Here is a 20,105-nt window from a genome sequence, read left to right as displayed (position 1 = left end):
TATTTTTCATTTACACGTGGAATAAACTGCATTTATGTAATGGAATAATGGGTATGGGAGTGCCTTAAAAGCTTTCCACTTTATGTTGTTATTAATCCAACCCAATACCGAATAGGAACATCCTGGAATTTTATCTCTTTCCATTCCTCCGATCATGAAAAAAATTTCCGAAACACTTTTCTCCGTCCTCTTATCACAAACGAATTTAGAAAAAGAGAAAATGTTTTTTGGACAAATATATGTAAGTATGACGAATCTATCTAAGAGAAAATTGGTCGAGGTTAAAGAAAATTTTCGACAAATCTTTGAAGGGACACAACAATTTGAGTAATTTAATTCTTTGAGTTAAAAAATTTATTTTTCCTTTTTTCTTGTTTAAAAGGAGAATGTTGCCCGAACTAGCGGATTGCTGATTTATAGTTAAACTCAATAGAGCATCACAGAGTGGAAAAAATTTGTTATCGATCGAAACATGATATTTGCTTAATCAATTTAAATTTTTTAGGTTTGGACAAATCTTCTCCAGGGAAGTTTATAGTTAAAGGAACTTCTCGGCAGAAAAATAAAATTCATAGAGAACTCTCGGGAGTATTTAAGAGTGAACCGTGTTCGTATGTAGTACTATATGTACGTATGAATGTATTAAACAGACCTGTTCTGCATTACGAATTCAAAGCAAAACAATTCAGCTCTTCCCATTTTTTGTGTTTTATTTCAATTTCGAGTAAGCTCGAATATTTTCTTCATTCCAACGAATCACTGAATCGGAATAACGGCCAATAATCATTTCCATTTCAAGCAAATTTGCACGGAACATTTTTGAAATAATTCCAAAATTTTGGTAACTGCGATGTAGCGGTAGTTACTTCATTGTAAAACTTTTTCATTAAACGTATCGCAGCCAATGTTTGCTTACAAGTTAGCCATACTTTCTAATGTAGCTAAAAGATAGAGCGATTCATTTCGTTCTGGAAACGTATGATAATATTTGACCGCCGAATTTTTGGTTAGGAAAAGGCTGTGTGATAAAAGAAGACCAACTTCGGCCAACTTGTAGAATAAAAATCAAGTGGGAATTGTAAATTACCATTTTTTTGTGGAATATATTTAGATACTTTTCGTATGTAATTTGTGCGTTTTTTGTTGAACAAATTTAACTAACAAACATGTATAATACAACTTATTGTGGAAAAAACATTAAAGTACGAGTACATGAACATAATTCGACTTCATATTTGTGGGTTATCACCGTCCAACGAAAATTTGTACCCGCGAGAAAATCCAAAAGAACCTGAATATAATCATGAAAAAAGTTGTTATAGTAATAATCGACTTTTATCGACTAATTATCGAACTTTAAATTTTTTTTAAATCGACTTTAAAGATAGCGCTGATTATTTAAAATAAGATTATAAAAAATAAATAGTCAAAGTTCGTTTAAATATTATATTGTTTAATGAAATATAAATAAATAATAGATATATAAAATGAAATGTAAATGAAATAAAAGTTCACCGATTTAAAGAAAGCAAAGCTTATTGGAAACGTAATTGAATACCAAACATGATTTACCCACCCAGAACTATTCTGACACCACATGGAGACACTATTCCATGGTAAGGATAAAAGTTGGCCTCAAACGAATTAAATGAAATCCTATGTATATTCAATTTTTACATTTGAGTTACGCGAAGAGGAGGCATTTTAAACTAACTCGTTACTAGATAAGTGCACAAGAACTGTAAATTTTCGATAGAATTGATAAATGGCAGAAATTATGTTTGACATGTATAAATAAAGAAAGTTATTTTTTTTTTAAATATTCAGTTAGATAAATAATTTTGTGAAATAGCATTAAACATATTTTTTTCGAAAAGTAAATCGATCATTTCATAAAAATGTATTATATCAAATAAAAAAAAATTGCTTTTGTTATAATCAAAGCTATTTTTATTAGGTTTGCCGATTGTTTGCAAATTGAAAAAACTTACGAAATATTTTACTTGGTGTTGTTACTGGATTTGAAAATTACTTTGTAACGGTTTATAAACCGAATATATAGAATGTACCTGAAGTGGTTTGTATTATTGCTATCGTGGCTTGGTACAATGGATAGACTGAATCTAAAATAATATTTTTAAGGGGTTACGCCACTCTAGCTACTGTAAAAAAGCAGTTTTTTAAGGATTTTTTTTACATTGAAAGAAAGGTGCCAGGAAAAAACTTTTTAAGTATATTATTAAGCATGTATTTAAGTGTAATTACAAATATTTTTATTGAAAAATATTACAAAATGGCGCCTTTGGAGTGAATCTCTGAACGCGCCCTGCGAAAAAGGCACTTCACGGCAAGCAGTACAACTGACGTAAATGTCCACCTAAACCAAATTAAAAACATTCTTCTCAATCGACGTGAGTATAGCTGTAGAAATACGTACGGGATTTTAGAAATATTGAAATTTGTGTATTTTGCAGATGTTTGAAGTCAAAAGTAGAATTTTTCGTCTAAAATGGAACCGTTAATTGTTTATAAAAATTTTTCTAATTAATTAATAAAAAAATCCGTACGTATTTCAGTGCGGAATAATGTTCTAAAGATCCTTGTACAATTACAAGTGAAAATATTAAAAATTGTTTGTGTTATGCTGCTTGCCGTTTTGAAAAATCACGTTTTGAGATAAACACGCTTTAAATTTGAATAGTCGGTTCAGAGACGTCAGAGGCGCTCGCGCAAAAGTGCGAAATATTAGAGATAAACATTTTTTTCACGCATAGGACTTTTTGTTTTATATTCTAAAGAGTTTAAAGCATCTTTTAAGCAAAAAAAAAAAATTTCGATATTTTGAAAATCCTAGAGTGGCCTAACCCCTTAAGGACACTCAGCCGTTTGTTTTATTGCCACGTCAGGACATTCACCGAATGCTTGTTATTTTTGTCTATCATATCAAAAAACATTTGGTTTCAAGTAAATTTTCCATGACAAAATCAATTATTCTAAAGTTGGTTATATTTATTACTATGGCGAAAACTCATTCAATAAGCTTTTATTTATTTAAATCCGTCAACTTTTACTTATTCTACAATATTAATGTTTTCTTTTATTTATAATTTTTTTTATGAAACCGGCGTGTTACGGCAAAACGCCTTTTGATGTATATTTTATTTCATATATTCTTTCGCATTTTCTCTTGTGTACAAAATACAGTTTGATTTTGTCGGACGGTGTATTATTATATTATATTATAGTTATCCAGAAAAACACTTAAACCAAAAGATAAGCCATTACTTTTTAAAATATTGTGTATGTAACGATGTGGAAAAGAACAAAAACATTTTCGAAAAAAACTTCACTATCACCTTTTTGTGCACTTACGCACTTTTAAGGTATATACATACGAATGTACGTTGGCGTGTGTATGTGTAAAAAACTACAACGCAAAATAAATACTCTTAGCTACTTTCGCGAAGAACTTGCTGGCGCGTAAGCTTAAGCTGCGAATCTCAATCGAATTTCACAACAATTCAATCAAATTAAAAGCATTTACTACGTGATGACGATTTGCTGCGGTTAGTGGTATTGGTGGACTTTATATTCTCCCTCGTGTTTGCAGTCTCATCTTCGTCGAATACTGTTTCGTCGGCGCTATCTTCGTCTTCTGGTATGTCCTCTTCGCTGTCATGTTCGTTTGCGGCATTAACGCGGGCACTCTGTAAATGTTATTCATACATATTCATATATACGTATATTTTATTTAGGCGATTTTAATTGGTCGTTTATAATGTTATTGTTGCTTATCTGATTTTTTTATATTACATTAATCGAAACTCTTACCTGTGACAAGATTTCATCGCCATGTATATCCTTATTTTTGAGATTGCCCATTGAAAATACCGATGAACACTTATTCGCTGTCATAATAGCCTTTACGCGAAAAACTAATGTTTCGACAGTTTCTCGCAATGCTGGAATTTGCCCAATGATGGCTGTGTTCTGGAGTGCCTAAAATATGCATATTTTAGAAAGTAAGTATATGTACAAGAATTTAATATTATGAAGAGTTTTTGCTCGTCTATCACGGTTAGTTAGTGTACTCCTTTTTTCCCCTAATCTAGCCAATGTTTCTTGAGCCACCTTAAGATAGCCGTATTGGCAACGCTTCACTGTTTCACAAACCTTAGCACGGTTTGAGTAAAGCTGATACAACGATAACAACGTCAACGGCAACAATAATAAGAACAAACAATCGAAGATATTTGGATATTTCCATAAATTCTCGTTGAAAAACACGCATACCTTGGTAATACATGGGCTGAAAAGCCCCGGGCCTAACACATAGCTGGCACTAATTTTATTGCAATTAAAAAGGCAGCTGTTAAAATTTCATGATATTCTATTCATTTGTTTGTGAGTCATTGTGCTAAGAGTGGCGCTACTTTTGTTATTTTCAAAACAATGGATCAAAAAGAGTTTCGTGTTTTAGTTTTACACTGCTTCTTGGAAAAATACCGGCTTGAAAAGTTCAGAGAAAGAAACACCAATAGAACGATGTTTTGCTGACTTCTAACGTGGTCGTAGACACCGATGATGCCCAACGCAGTGGACTTCCAAATGAGGTGGTAACAAGAGAAGATAAAAAAAATCCACAAAATCATTTTGAATAATCGAAAAGTGAAGTTGCGTGAGTTGACTGACATCTTAATGATATCAAAAGAACGTATTGGCTTTATATTGCACACGCATTTGACTATGAGAAAGCTCTGTTCAAAGTGGGTGTCGCGTGTTGATGAAAACAATGGAAAAACTACATGAATTGAATTTCGAATTGCTTCTATCAGATTTGGCTCTCAGCGACTAATGGCTGTTCGCTGACTTAAAAAGTGCTCGCCAGTAAGAAATTTCGCATTAATGAAGAGGTTATCGCTGAAGCTGAGGCAAAAGATAAATCGTTCAACAATGGAACGGAATCGTTCTGGAATGATTGCGTTGTTACTGATGGAAATTACGTTGATGAATAAAGCTAACTTTGAACAAAAAAAAACGTGTTTTCTTTGTTAGAGTCGGGGCCTTTCAACCCATATGTTATACTACATTAACAAGTGCGAATTTGTTTAAATTTATTTGTTTTATCTGTGACACAAGATTGTGACTGAGAATAAATATTTTTACATTTCTTATATCCAAGTCAAAAGGCGTACTTTATCTGTGACTGAAAATTACAAAACCTGATTTTATGATTTTTCAACTAAAATCATAATTGTTTGTTTACGTGTAAGGGAATGTGTGGTAATAATGAATAGTTTTTTGGAACATATTTGCTTTTTAGTGGCTGAAGGACTATTTTCTAAAACTATTTATTATATATATATAGTTTTCTGAAACAATCCTTGGTGCTATTGAGTTCTGTTGAGTTTATCTAACCTAACCTAACTGAACCAAGTAATACACTCTACTTACCTTGGAATGGCAGCATATATTATGTAGAAAACGTGTAACAGTTTGTAAACTTTTCAAAAATTCACTAACACGTCCTGGATCCTCACGTAATGTTTGATTAATTACCTCTATACCATGCTGAAGAAGAAGCTTCAAATACACATGTGCGTACTGCAAAGAGATGCATAGGATACAAATTAATATGGCCAGTAAAAAACAACACTAAAAGTATTATATAAAATGAACAAAGATTTAATAAAAATAAGTGAGGAACAAATCATAATAAAATAACGAAAAAGATTAAATAAAAAAAGCTGATTGAAAAATCAAGTTTTTAATTTGCAAATACACACGTATGTACATATATATTCGTTCGACGTTTATACCCGCGTTGGTCTTAGGATGTCTAGCCGAACTCCTCCTCCTATTTGTAGTGTAACTCTTATACAGTTTTATGCCACCTACGAGCGAAGAGGGTTTTTTATGCGGCATTTTTTTTTCATGGCAGAAATACATTTGGAGGCATACAATTGGCTGCCGACAGCTATCAGAAAAATCTGTTTCTATCAATTGATGTTTCTTGCTCAAAGTTTCCAACCTGTGTACTTCACCTCCAAATGTTAGTCGCTCACTAACCCATTCGGGCACGGCGGTTGCTATTTCAATTAATTTGTGTACATTTTGTGCTTGGAAATTTGCCTTATTTCATTTTATTGGTTTTCAAATGATGCTTAAATTTTTACCCTAGTAAGCGCTTGCACTTTGGATGTATGTAAATTAAATATTTTTTATATATGTATTATATATAATTACATACATACAAGGCGGCACAAAATTAATCATCCAATTAATTTCTTTTGTTTTTTACTCAAATTTACTGTGTACTTTTACACTGTGCTACACGGGAACCTCATTTCTCTTTCTTTGTGGAACCTACCAAGCGCAGTGTTGGTCCCGTCCATGCCAGACAGTTCTGTAAGAGAATTGAAAATGTATTTACCTACACAACCTACTATGATTTTAGCTAAGGCTGGACAATTGCAAAGGAAGTGCTCAACTTTTTCTTCCTCTTCTTCATTTCTACAACTTCTCAATATTAATGGGAGAAAACTCCTAGTCTCAAGGAGCCAAATGACCAAATAGCCAATGACCGGTTATACAAAACACATCCTCCGAGATATCCTCTTATATATATATATATATATATAATTGGCGCGTACACCCTTTTTGGGTGTTTGGTCGAGCTCCTCCTCCTATTTGTGGTGTGCCTCTTGATGTTGTTCCACAAATGGAGGGACCTACAGTTTCAAGCCGACTTCGAACGGCAGCCATTTTTTATGAGGAGCTTTTTCATGGCAGAAATACACTCGGAGGTTTGCCATTGCCTGCCGAGGAGCGACCGCTATTAGAAAAATGCTTTTCTTAATTTGGTGTTTCACCGAGATGCGAACCTACGTTCTCTCTGTGAATTCCGAATGGTAGTTACGCGCCAACCCATTCGGCTACGGCTCTCTTGCCTTTTGTTTATTTCTTGTTTTTTTTTCTACCTTCATCTCTCCACGATCTATTGTTGTGGATTATTAGTACTGTTGTGGATTATATGTACTTCTTTTCCAATTTGATCTGCCTTTTCATTAATCGGTATACCAGAATGGCCCGGAGACCACATCTCTTGAAATTCAAACTCTAAGCGCTTCGCGGGAAACAGAGCAATACGGTGATTGCTGGAAAACTTGTTTTTTAAGAGTTTGCAGGCTGTTTGGTTGTCCGAAAAGATAACAACTTTATCCGCGCGCACCTGATGAGCAACGTCTAATGTCTTTAACAATGCCCATAACTATCCAAAGGTGCGCCATTCCATTTTAAAACCAAAACTTTATTTTTTGTTCTGATGCCAGAGTCCGCAGCCAACCGTGTTGGCCAAGGCCGAAGCATCAAAAACATCAAGGCCATCAGCTAAATACTCATGCAATTTTTGTGCACAAGTAGCTAATTTCTGCTCTTAAACTACCGGCAACTTCCTTGCTCTTAACGTCCGGGAGTGTGCGTGTGACAATGCATAAGCTTTCTACAGCCTCGAAAGGATACAAAAACATGATTCTGAGTAATCGAAATCGTATGTTGGTATACTGCAGCTGTCTAGTTCACAAGTGTCAAATAGGATTGACGTATGACGCCATTTGCAAAAATTATAAATTTTTCGATAGGATGTTTAATTGTGCTCCACTTTGTACATGGATACCTCAAAGATACCTTTTGATCATTTTTGATTTTGATAAGTGACCAAATACTATGCCGTTGCCATGTTTGATTTCATTTGTTGTTTTTACTTATCGACTGTACTCCATAATTGTGATACTATTTATGAAAGTAAAAGCTTTTCTCTTCACTTACGTATCTTCCAATAACCATTGAGTGCGATTTATGGAGTATAAGATGCTATGTATAGAACTACGCCAAGTCTAGTTCCGCTAAGCATTCACAAACTATCCTATTAAACTTTCTTTATTTCGTAAATTCGTACGTAATTCGGAAAAGTTAGCCAAAAGTAAACAAGTTCCTATAACTAAATCGAGTTATGGAACGCTTGATTAACTTAATACAAATTTTTGAAATATAAATTCACTTTCGTAATCACTGGCCTGCAACTGTTTCTAATGCAGCCGGGACTAGGATACCCGATTGACGTTAGGACAACAAAACTAAACATCATCGTTCTAAACATTTGGATGTGTTTTGGGCGTTACAAACATTTTTATGTGAACAAAGTTATATAATAACAGGTGGCGCAAAATTAATCAATTATGGAAAGATTTATAATATTTGCAAATATCGTCCTACGGCAATCATATTTGACAAACAGACAAGCAATGGAGCACGTAAGGGTCAAAATAAAGATTTCCGTCATTCAAAAGAATTTTTTTTTTAGTAAAAAGTTGAATGGTTAATTTTGCGCCACCCTTTATAATATTTTGTTAAATTGACCGGAAGTAAAATATGAAAAATATAAGGACAATATAAATAATACAGGTTTGAAAAAATTACAGCAAAATCGCGACAATTGCCAACAGTTTGATTATTTTGAAACGTACCTTCATAAATAGTTGAAAATTTCGTGGCACATCTAATGACTTAACAATGTCAAGTAGTATATTAAACAAATCACAACTTTTGTCCCACATCTTCATTTTATCTCCTCTCTGTGTTGCGCTTTTATTTATTAATTCACACAGAAAATCAACCGTTGTTTCGCACATTCCCCGAAAAAGTAATGGGAAATTCGCTCTAAAAATAATAATGAATGTTTTTTTTATTCTTCCGATAAATAAAGATGGTTTGTGATAATTACTTTTTAAAATTCGGAAACGATTTAAGTGCGCTGTCCTTGCTTTTAAGTTGCTTGCATTCATCCAGTAAAGCACGCAAAATGGTAGCCAATCGACGGAAATCGGAATTCTTGAGGAAATCTTTTACTAGTATATTCAAATATATATTGCAAGTGGCACCCTTTTCTGCCAGTCCTTCGTAACTGAACCACTTTTTCTGCAAAAACTTCTTGCACAAACCTCCTTAAAATATAGAAAATTTCCAAGTTTTTAAATATTTAAAAAGGTTAACGCCATGCAAATATCACTGAATATACATACGAGGGGAGGCCAAACGTTTCTCGAAGTTAATGGTAAAGAATATTGTTTAAAGAATTAAAAATTAATAATATTAATAAAGTAATAATTTTAATAAAACAATAGTAAGTAGTAGTATTGTGTATTTAGATTTTCTAGAAGTGTGTATTTTCCCGTAAGATTGACACCTTTTTCTTCATAACTGACTATTAACCCCTTAGCCTACACGATATCTACCAATTGCGCGAGCTATAATACGCAAGAAATTCGTTCGCGCGCCGTGCCATTCAACTGTTCAGCCGTGTACCCGAACTGGCGCAAAGTGTATACTTTTCGTAACATATATATTTCAATGCAACGAAAGGAATTGTGAAATAATAAACAATGTTTAGGTACAAATAGTAATTTTAAGATGTCTAGGAAGTAATCATAATCAATTGATCACAAAGTCTTTACCACGAGTCAGACTCGTTGTTTTCGCTTATGGCACAAATTCTTTACCACGAGTCAGACTCGTGGCTATAGGCTAAAGGGTTAAGAACTCTTTTGGCCTCGTCTTTTTGTGACACTTCATAGACTCGTACTTGAACTCTCTCTCTCTCTCTTTCTCTCTCTACATAGGTGGTTTTTGTGACACTTCATAGACTCGTACTTGAACTCTCTCTCTCTCTCTCTCTTTCTCTCTTTCTCTTTCTCTCTCTACATAGGGGGTTTAACTGCGTTGTTGTATTGAATCGCTAAATAACGCTAAGTAATAACAAACTCTTCCTTCTGCTCTCCAAAACCTTCGATCTACGAACTTTTTGGCCTGACCTCGTATGTGCAAAGCGTGTTTGTATACTTACGTATTTCCTTTTCCTGTTTCTCAATCAACACTTTACGTTGCTCCAGATTACTGCAGCTACTATTGGAGCTTTTGTTAGAAAAGCGCTTAAGTAGTTTTAGCAAATCAAGTAGATATACGGCAGTTTTCAAATCAACGATAGAAACTTCATACGTAAGCATTACGTCAAAAGCTGCAGCTGCCACATCTGCTGTGGGCTTTTTACGCAAGCTTGATCTCTTGGTATGATCCAATAGTACAAGCAGCGAGTCTGCAGGAGATGTTTAAATTCAAAATTAAATTGAAATACACTGCAACGAAATTACCTGTCAAGAGTGTCTCAGTGTCGTTACCATCGCTGAATTGTGGCCAAGAGAAAAATACCGCCAACAAACGTACACACATATTGAAACAAAGTTTGATGTAATTGAACTCAGGGGTGAAAAGATCACCATTGCTATACACATATTTTACACTTTCCAATTGCGTGTTGATCTCTTTTGACAACTAAATGCAAATTCAATGTTGGCAAATTTAATTAGATCAGAATTAGTTTAATCAAGTACAAATGTAGTTCATTTTTAAAAGCACTACTTTTATGTAAAAGTACATTTGCTTACCTTTGACATTCTCTCCAGAATCGTTTGCAGAAACTTTGATAAGTCACACATGAAATATTCTGGTTTAGCGACATGTTGTAAAGGCTGCTCATTTTGAAACTTTTGTGCGGCGGTAATCGATTCTAATTTGGATATTAAATCATTTAAAATAAAGCGAAATTCAAGCAAACCAATTCTTTTGCCCATATCATCGGATGGTAATGGATATTTCATGACTAATTCTTCACGCAGTATTAACATAATATCGGAATCCATTTGCCTATAAATCAAATTGCAAAAAAATATATATACCTATATCTAAGGTGGAAAACATATTTTAGTATATCTTTTACCTATATCTTTCCCGTGGCCCATAAAGAACATCAAATGCTTTTTTATTCTCTGTGCTTTTAGAGCGTCCAATGCTTGCCAACTTAGCGGTAGCGTTCCCATCATTTGTCACATCAGCTGCATGCGTGTCATTGAATATTAGGGACTCCGAATTTAAGTCTTTGTCGTTTTGCCCTTTCTGTTGTGCGTCTTTTGTTGATGGCATCGACTTTCCGCGTGCTGCGGAGCAAAGAGAAAGGAAATTGAAAAGAAAAAAAATCATATTAAAGTAATGAAAGATAATCCCAGAATATTAATATTGCACTAAATATCAAATTTAGGCCAGAATCTTACGGCTACATTAAAATTGTAGTTATTAACAATATGGTGTAAATTATCCAGATATAATAGATTTAAGCCATGGTTGTCTGCACTTTGTAGAATGTTGTTGTAACAGTCTACCAATCCCTACTAGGCGCGGTGAAATCACCAGTTGTTGTTGTTGTTGTAGCAGCATAAACATTTCCCATACATACAGGGAATGATGCTGAAGTGACAGTCCTTGGCCGTATATAAATCCGGATCGTTCCGATACGTATAACAAACTGTCGTGGGAACGACATCGTCAATCTCATCTAACCCGGGTGGGTTGCTGTTGTTTTTCTAGCAGCTCATCAAGTGCTGCCAGTACCATGTAATCACCGGTCGGTATCTATCTCATCTAACGGTAGAGCCAGGAAATGTGCTGTTTTGACTGGGTGGGTCCAAAGGGAAAGTGCTGTTAGATGAGCAGGCATGGGTTAAATGCCAACTCAAAAAATTTCGTAAGAAAATTTTTTCTGCGTCTAAATATGTACCTATATTTTATACGCTACATGCTAAGAGTAATTTGCTCTTCAGCTCTACAACTTAATATTAATAATAAGACAATAATATTAAAAGCGGTCGCGCTCGGCAGGCAATGACAAACCTCCAAGTGAGCTTCTGTCATTAAAAAGTTTGTTATAAAAATTATCCGCTATTCAGCGGTGACATAAAATTGCATCCTAAATGTAAGACAAAATTAAGAAGCACATCGCAAATATTAGAAAAAATTCAACCTAAATTAATGAAATTGACGAGGTGAGAATTCCGTGTCAACGGGTTATGTACACTCACTTGTATATGAAACGTATTCAATTTCAAAGATACTAACCCTCAGCGTTTTCACTGGAAACTGCTGAATTTGATGTTATAAATTGAGCCTGAGGAGGTATATAATCTGCTGGCGCTTTATCCAACAATAACCGCACTTTGTCTTCTGTGGCTATGAGCTCGCTCAAACGATGTAAAACCTACAATTTGAGAAAAGTTTGAGCCATTTAAATATGCATAACTTGTTTTGTTGTTAGTTAACCCCTTAGCCTACACGATATCTACCAATTGCGCGAGCTATAATACGCAAGAAATTCGTTCGCGCGCCGTGCCATTCAACTGTTCAGCCGTGTACCCGAACTGGCGCAAAGTGTATACTTTTCGTAACATATATATTTCAATGCAACGAAAGGAATTGTGAAATAATAAACAATGTTTAGGTACAAATAGTAATTTTAAGATGTCTAGGAAGTAATCATAATCAATTGATCACAAAGTCTTTACCACGAGTCAGACTCGTTGTTTTCGCTTATGGCACAAATTCTTTACCACGAGTCAGACTCGTGGCTATAGGCTAAAGGGTTAAATTGTTTTTTTACTATCTCATATATATGTACATGCCTTGCGACGTATCATTTCTTCGTGTTGAGTTGAAAATGAACTGACAGTCTCGCGCATCCAATTCACACAATGAAAATATATATCCAAAATCCGTTTTTGCAGTTGTTCATCGTAATCGTAAAATATTGAATCTGTATTGGATTCGTCGAAAAACGATGGTAATATTATGGCGCAACCAAGTAAGGCATTTATTTGTTCCAAACTGCCTTGATAACGTTGCAAATGAAGAGAACGCACTAAATTGAATAACGGAGCAAGCACTAGGATCGAGGATGAAGAGCTAAAATTTGCAAATCGAAAATATAAAATTTTAATTTGTATTTATCGCAGGGTTAGATCACTGAAACAACAGTACGTTGAACTTTTTTGTTAATGTATGTATGTTAATTTAACGTATGATTAGTTATAATTAAGGCTTTTTAAAAACAGCTTTTTAAGCAAAATTGTACATACACAGAACCCGGCTTCAATACCAATTCTGCTATATTAATTGCTATACTTGGTACTTCACTTTCCTCAATATTCTCAGTGTCCTCAGCGGTATTAATACATTTCTGATATGATAAGTTAATTCCACTAGAATTAAATGTATAGTACAATCACAGTTATCGGCGGGCATATATATAAGAACTCACAATGGTTTGGTAGGTGAATGTTCGGCAACAAAACTATTTTGAAAATAGAAAGTCATTACATCACATAACCAAATTAGGTATGGTTTGTCCAATTGTGTACAGGAATCACGTTCACTTGGCAGACACCTGCAGGTGCACGCCAATTCATCATAAAATAGTGCTAAGGATTCGGGACAGTGTATAGCAGTTGATTCGACAAGCACTAAAATTATATATTTAAAAATAATAACTGTGTTTTGGAACATACTAACGGAGTGTTATTATACTCACTTACGAAGTTAGCTGCCATTTTACCGCGCCCGTCGGGTAGTGAACTAGCGTTGGAATATGAAACGTCGAAATCATCATGTTCTATAATAGTATCCTCAATTCGTGCCATACAATCGATTAGCTGAACACTGCCAATGATGCCTTGTTTCTTTACACTTGGCGACAAATAACAGAACGTATCGTATAGACTCAAGTATGTGAAACTTTTTAAATAAACTTACTGCACTGAATGATTTATTATTTGCTTTTTCAAAATCATATCTAGCTGATCCTGCAGCACAGTACACTCGGAAAGTGGTGGTGGAGGAAAGGCAATCGAACAGAGCAACTCCATGGCCAAACGAGTTTGTGAAAGTGTCAGTTCGCTTAAACGATCTAATAAAGGCTTGGCAAAAAATTTACATCATATAGCAGAAAGGAAAATTGGATACCAGTATTTGTGTTTGTTTACCATTAATAGTGTGCCCCAATTCTGTATTTCAGCGCGATACTTTATTTGCAATTCTCTTAGTAATTCCAATGAGAGATTTGTAAAATTTCGTGTAGATTTGTCACACGTTAGCTGAAGTAGTCTCCTTAGTATACCGCGTTGAATAGATTCACATATTTGAAATAAGATTCTGTAAGTAAATAAAATTAGCCAGAAATGCGAAGAAATATAAACATATACATATGTATATATACATCAGTGTTCAAAACAATAGGAACGCGAAAAATTACCCAGTTTGTACTTTTTTATATGTTTTTCATTTTATTTCTGTTTTCAGTGAGGTATAGCGCATTATTCAACAAAAACCATATAACTCAAAAAAATACAAACATACAAAATTCAGAAAAACTTAACAAATTTTAAAACATTTTCATAAGAATCTTAAATTTTTTCTTTAGCAAAATTTTGAGTATGCAATTTTATATTTCATGCATTATTGGTATAACAGAGTGCAAGTTGACAGTGATTCAAAACTCTTGTTGACTCAAAACTCTATCACTGCTACAACAACAACAAACAACATTGATTTTTGACACGTTTTACTTTTCGCGGAGGTGTTGACCATTTTCTTATTTGCTTTATATGGAAGAAAATTTTCAACATCGTATGCAAAGCCAAAAATTCTCAAAAATCAACGCAATTTTTTACAGACTTCAATCTTAATAATACACTAGTATAAAGGCTATAAAACTATACACCCAGAATTTCCCTTCAGATTCTGATTAAAAAGTGTAATGACAATTTCTTAAAATTTGTTGAATATTGGTGAAATGTGTACAAAGTTTGGAGCTTTCAGTTATATGATTTTTGTTTTACCTATATAAAAACATACAAAAAAATATAATTAAAAAATTTTTTTTAAACATGGTATTTCGTCAAGTTCCTCTTTTTTTTAAACAAATGTATGTTTTATGCTAAGCTAATTCTATTCGACAATAATTTTGTTAAAGTTGGCTTACCCATACGACGCTTTAGCAAAGTCTGCTACAATTTTATTTTTTTCCCTGAGAAAATCATACATCAATTCCATTAGGATAGATGTATGTTGTTCCAAAACAGCAGCATAGTTCGATTTCATTTCTATAAATATATCAGCCGCTATATGTTCAAGTTTTATGCGACGGCGTAGCTAAAAAAAAAAATAAAGAATATTCTTATATATACATACCTATACTATAATCTATAGATTTAAAGTTAGCTTTTTACTTACGACGTTCTCAATATACATATAATTATCTTCTTTAATATGTATGAGAAGCAGAAGCATTATGAAATCTAAAGACCTGGAAAACGTTTTATATATTTCGTAAATTCAAATCTACTAACTTTCTTAAATATACCTAAATTGGCTGCCCGGTAATGAAGATAACAATTTTTGCCAAAAAGTATAGAACTTTTTAGAACGCACCAAGGCTTGTTCAATGCAATTAAAAAGCTGTATTTGCGTTTCTCGCTCCATAGCCGTATTCAATCGCCACACCAATATTTGACGTATAGTGGTAACCAGCTGTAAATGTAATTAAAAAATTAATACATCTTACATGGCCGATCCATCATATTTACCTCAATGACATCGTCATCAGTAGCCTCAGTTAAATATTTCAGCAGAAAGTTCACCATTAACGGCAAGGTCTGAATGATCAATATTAATGAACCAATTTATTGTATGTGGTAAAATAGATCGACTTACCGTATCGATAAACCCATCTTCCTTTATGTAGTCCAGTATAAGATGGCGAATCTGTTCGTGCATGTGTTTGCCTAAATTGAGATTAGTCAACGACTGAATTGAGCTCACATGAAATAAATCTTTGCTCGAAGGCAAATTATCCCTACACAATAAAATAAAATATATAAGTAGTTGAAGAGTTAACTATTATATAAGAATGTGATGAACATAATCTCATTAAGTCATAAAACCAAATGTTACTGAACGGCGGAAGATCCGAAATTGTAATCGGTTGTTAGAGAAGATAATTTATATATGAAAATATTTGCAAGAATCGATTAAAACAATTTCTTTCAGTCCTTGCTTATCAATAAGATTCTGTTCATCAGACACAAAATATCTGGTACAAAACACGCACAAAAGCATTTGTACAAAATCATCATGTTTGCTTGCGTCCAATATGAACTCAGCATGAACTATAATATCTTGTTTAGAGGCTTCGCTGGCTTTTTTAAATATCTCCAAGATGCGTTCATATATTAGAGTACTATGAGATTGCGCCACATAACGTAGCTGTGCTACAAGTAGCGGTAGTAATGGAACTGTGCCTCCTGCAAGGAATATAGGTGTACTGAAAATATTAATATCAATAAAAAATGCTTCATTAATTGTGGGAAAAACCATAAGACATTCACTATTTACCTCTGCACAGCAGCATCTAATATCTTATTTAACAATACTTCTACCACTGCATCGCGTAAAAAGTCTATCATTAGAAAGTTTACAATCATACTCTCCTGTGACTGATATGTTGAATCATGGCCGGGCACACTGATTGTACAGCCACTTAACAGTTTCAAACTATATTTGCATTTCGGCGATAATGCATCACTGAAGCCAGTTTTAAACATATCCACGTTTTCCTTACAATTCGAACATTTTAAAAATACTTCTCGAAATTTACTGACAAACGAGATATGATCGCACGCTGCCAAATATAAATTTGTAATAAATTAATTGCTTCACTTCTAGGTGCATTTATACATACATAATACAAAATTGTCAGCCTCATCCAACAGTACACCCGCTTTTATAAGTACTAGCTCAAAGTAACTCTTTGGTGGACGGCCACTGGTATTACGCGACTGTGTACGTCCTAGAGACGAGGCGATCATGCTACGCTGTGACAAGTAACGTTGAGTAGCCTCTTGTGACGCTGGAATATTCTCTTCGCTGCTGCCACCAGGCTTCTCCAACATGCAAATATCAGCTCCAACAGTTGCTGTTGTTGGTTGTGTTTTCTGGTGAATTGAGGCTAAATTCAAAGAAGTGCGCTATCCCAACCAATGTTTTGTTTATTAAATGCATACAATGCGAAATTCAATCAATAAACTTACTGCAAATTTAACCGATGCATTTTCATCAATTGAAGTCAAGCCTCTTTTATTTTCCTTACTCTCGGGCGCTTTTGCGTTTTTATTGAACTTGCGATTTTTATACATGTTAGAAATAAAATTGATAATTTATTGAAAATTCATATCAAAATACTGCCCGCGTAAATTCAATTGGATTTTGTCTACCACAGTGTTGTATTTTCCATTATACACAACATAACTAGGTGTCTCCACGGAAAGTTTTTCGTAAAATACAACCTTAATTTTTACTATTATACTAGATACTATTATTGTTATTCTTATACCCACCGAGTGACAAAAGAATGTTGTAACTGCATAAAACTGACAACAATGTTGTTTCTTTCTTCCCAACGCTTAAGCAAACTTTCTTTAAAAAGTAATCAAATCAATCATGAAGTATTTTCTGGGAGTAGCAATTTAATTGTCGTCTCTTGTGAAAATACTGAATTTTTTGATCTGAAAAGCTTAAGCTCACTAGAATTATTACCATTTAAATTAAAAAGGTGCGGGGTTTACCAACGTCGATACAACCATCAAATTCGAACCTTTTATGTTCCTTCGAATGCTGCAGACTTTATCGGTCGATTATTTAGTCGGCCTCTCTTGAATCACATGGAGAGATACGTATAAAGGTTCGGACACTATACCAATTTAATCGCCGTTAAATAGGTGGATGTGCCAACAAAAATAAATTTTTAATTGGGGATGCCATATATGAAGTAAACCCTTAATTATTAGGAGTGGGATTATTTTCGAATAATATTCGAATAAACATTATTCGAATAAAACGAATAATACTATTCGTTTCAAATAATTCGAATAGTTCATTATTCGAATACCTTACTATTCGAATACCTCACTATTCGAATACCACCTTACTATTCGAATACCTCACTATTCGAATACCACCTCACTATTCGAATACCACCTCACTATTCGAATACCTCACTATATATTCATTTATATCAGGGAGAAAATGCTTTTAAAAATATAAAAATTACATTGGCCCGTCTCATGGTGCTTGACCGCTTCATGTTTCAATTAGCTAATATGATAAGATTTCTTTGGTATTGTTCTTGATAAAGCATCGACAGGTATACATACTTAAATGTATGTGCATAACTAAATGTGCACAAAAACATCAGAGCGTTTCAAAAAAAATATTTGGTTTTCCCTCGTAACAATTCTTCTGTTTAGACGCCTTAATATTATATTAATATTAGGGTGGCCCGCATCGCACTTTTCAATTTCCCATATAAATTGTATGGAGAAATATGATTTCACATTTTCTATGTCCGCATCGTATTATACGTAGTCCGCTAATCTAAGTAAATATTTACCAAAATATGAAACAAAAAAAAAGCGCCGACACAATAAAAAGTAAGTAGTATTTTCATTTAATATAAGCCTTTGCGTGGTTTTTGAATTTGCATACATAGGTACATGCACTTGTACAGAAACCGATTAGTAGTCCGCTAATCCAAGTAAATATTTACCAAAAATATTCGAGTAGTGAAGTATTTGAATAGTGAGGTATTCGAATAGCATTATTCGAATAAACGAATAAAAAATTCGAATAAATATTATTCGAATTACGAATACTTCTCGAATAAAAGATTTTATTATTCGAATAATTTTTATTCGAATAGTCCCACCACTATTAATTATATAGTTAGTACTCAACCCTGCGAAATCAATTGCACGACGATTAATCAACAGTATACGTATTTTAAGGTTTTTTTTTACTCTAGTGCCAGCACATTTTATAGAGTCGCCTTGGTGTTAGTTATTAATAATTTAGGTGTTGAAACTAATCGTTTGTTCGATCTGTAATATGTAATTGCGACATTGTTACTTTTTATGAAGTCGTATCAAGTTTTGTCACAAAATTTCTGCAACCATACGAACGTCCCGCGTTCTGTCAGTAAATGGTAGGCCTTTTCTATTCACCACTTTCTTGCTCGCTATATTTATGCTCGATTAACTTGTCGAAAAAATTGCATGCAAAAACAACAACAAAGTTATCGAGCAAGATTCGCCGCTAGCGAGTATGGTTATACCTCATAAAACTCGAATATCTCATTGTCGTGCAAACACATGGAATTTAAGATAGCTCTAGTCCCGCGTTGGCAATAGATGTTCATTTATACCATTTGCTTCACCTATTCGCCACTTGCTAACTCTTGGCGAAAAGAAGAGGCCTGTTGACAATCTGAAACCCATCGCTAGCTGATCAGGCGCAATATAAAAGTTTTCATTGCGGAGTTGAAATGGAAGATGAAAAATAAGTTTTTATTTAATAAAGTAGTATTTATTAAATAAGTTTGAAGTTTAATATTGATAATTTATTGGTTTTTGTTTTTATTATCAATTTATTTATTGCGATCTGTTTAATAACATTTAACAATATTTATACTTAAAACTAAGCCATTGGTGCAACCAGTCCTCAATTTTTGCTTTTTAGCACACGAGATCTATTGTTGATTTCCTCTTCAATCTGTTAAAGGAAATAGGATTGGTAGTAATTTCTGTAATTAGTGGGTTTGGGTGCGATCAATTTTTTTTAACGTAAAATTAAGTTCAAATGAAAGTAAGTTATTGGTACAAACTTCCATATTTTCAAACAACACGTTTGGCGCGAAATAACTTCTGCAAATTGCGTCAGCTGAGTATGAGCAACAGGGTATAAAACAAGTAACTGGGTCGAAATATCGTTATAATTATTGACTGCAGCGAGCACTCCATAATTGAATTTTTGATTAAAGTTGCTTAAGTATTTTGTGTTACTCAATTAACTTAGTACGAAGAAGGCCTCGATGTTCCAGAGAGTGAAAATACTGGTTAAAGGACAACTCTGCCAATTGTACAATCGGATGCAACGCGAACTACTATATGTATACGCTATCCCAGCTTGGAGAATAAGAAAGCCGTGGGTACAGATGTATTATCAGGTGAGTTTTTCAAAAACAGAGCCTGCAACCATGCTTATGTTTGGAGTAAAATGTACCTGCTGCCTGCTTTTTACCATTTACCAATATTCATAATACGAAAAACTCTGGAAAG

At 33.8% G+C, this 20,105-nt stretch overlaps 1 protein-coding gene across 1 annotated transcript; it reads right to left on the bottom strand.

Moving 5' to 3' along the window:
* Positions 1-2,874: 2,874 nt before the first annotated feature.
* On the bottom strand, positions 2,875-17,207 carry LOC129253135 (Fanconi anemia group D2 protein). Its single transcript, XM_054891398.1, has 25 exons — positions 17,025-17,207; positions 16,676-16,961; positions 16,330-16,615; positions 16,046-16,258; positions 15,649-15,790; positions 15,522-15,590; positions 15,299-15,465; positions 15,169-15,241; positions 14,918-15,087; positions 13,920-14,088; positions 13,690-13,853; positions 13,469-13,623; positions 13,199-13,400; positions 13,017-13,139; positions 12,564-12,843; positions 12,004-12,142; positions 10,832-11,048; positions 10,500-10,758; positions 10,206-10,386; positions 9,902-10,150; positions 8,783-9,002; positions 8,526-8,718; positions 5,455-5,604; positions 3,832-3,999; positions 2,875-3,707 (listed from the first exon to the last, which is right to left on the bottom strand). Exons 1-25 carry the CDS (start codon positions 17,127-17,129, stop codon positions 3,531-3,533), a joined length of 4,557 nt encoding a protein of 1,518 aa, XP_054747373.1. The 5' UTR covers positions 17,130-17,207; the 3' UTR covers positions 2,875-3,530.
* Between the last annotated feature and the right edge of the window lie 2,898 nt (positions 17,208-20,105).

This window comes from Anastrepha obliqua, chromosome 1, assembly GCF_027943255.1.
Source record: "Anastrepha obliqua isolate idAnaObli1 chromosome 1, idAnaObli1_1.0, whole genome shotgun sequence".
NCBI classification, from domain to species: Eukaryota; Metazoa; Arthropoda; class Insecta; order Diptera; family Tephritidae; genus Anastrepha; species Anastrepha obliqua.
Note: the sequence above shows the minus strand (reverse complement) of the source record. Positions and strands in the feature narration are given on the sequence as shown.

Bases quoted from the DNA above. Each gene is read 5' to 3' on its own strand.
- LOC129253135 (XM_054891398.1), bottom strand. From the start codon at position 17,129: ATGTATAAAAATCGCAAGTTCAATAAAAACGCAAAAGCGCCCGAGAGT. The intron at 16,616-16,675 runs GTATGTATAAAT...TATATTTGGCAG, and splicing joins GGCTGACAATTTTGTATTAT to CGTGCGATCATATCTCGTTT. The intron at 3,708-3,831 runs GTAAGAGTTTCG...TAACATTTACAG, and splicing joins GCGATGAAATCTTGTCACAG to AGTGCCCGCGTTAATGCCGC.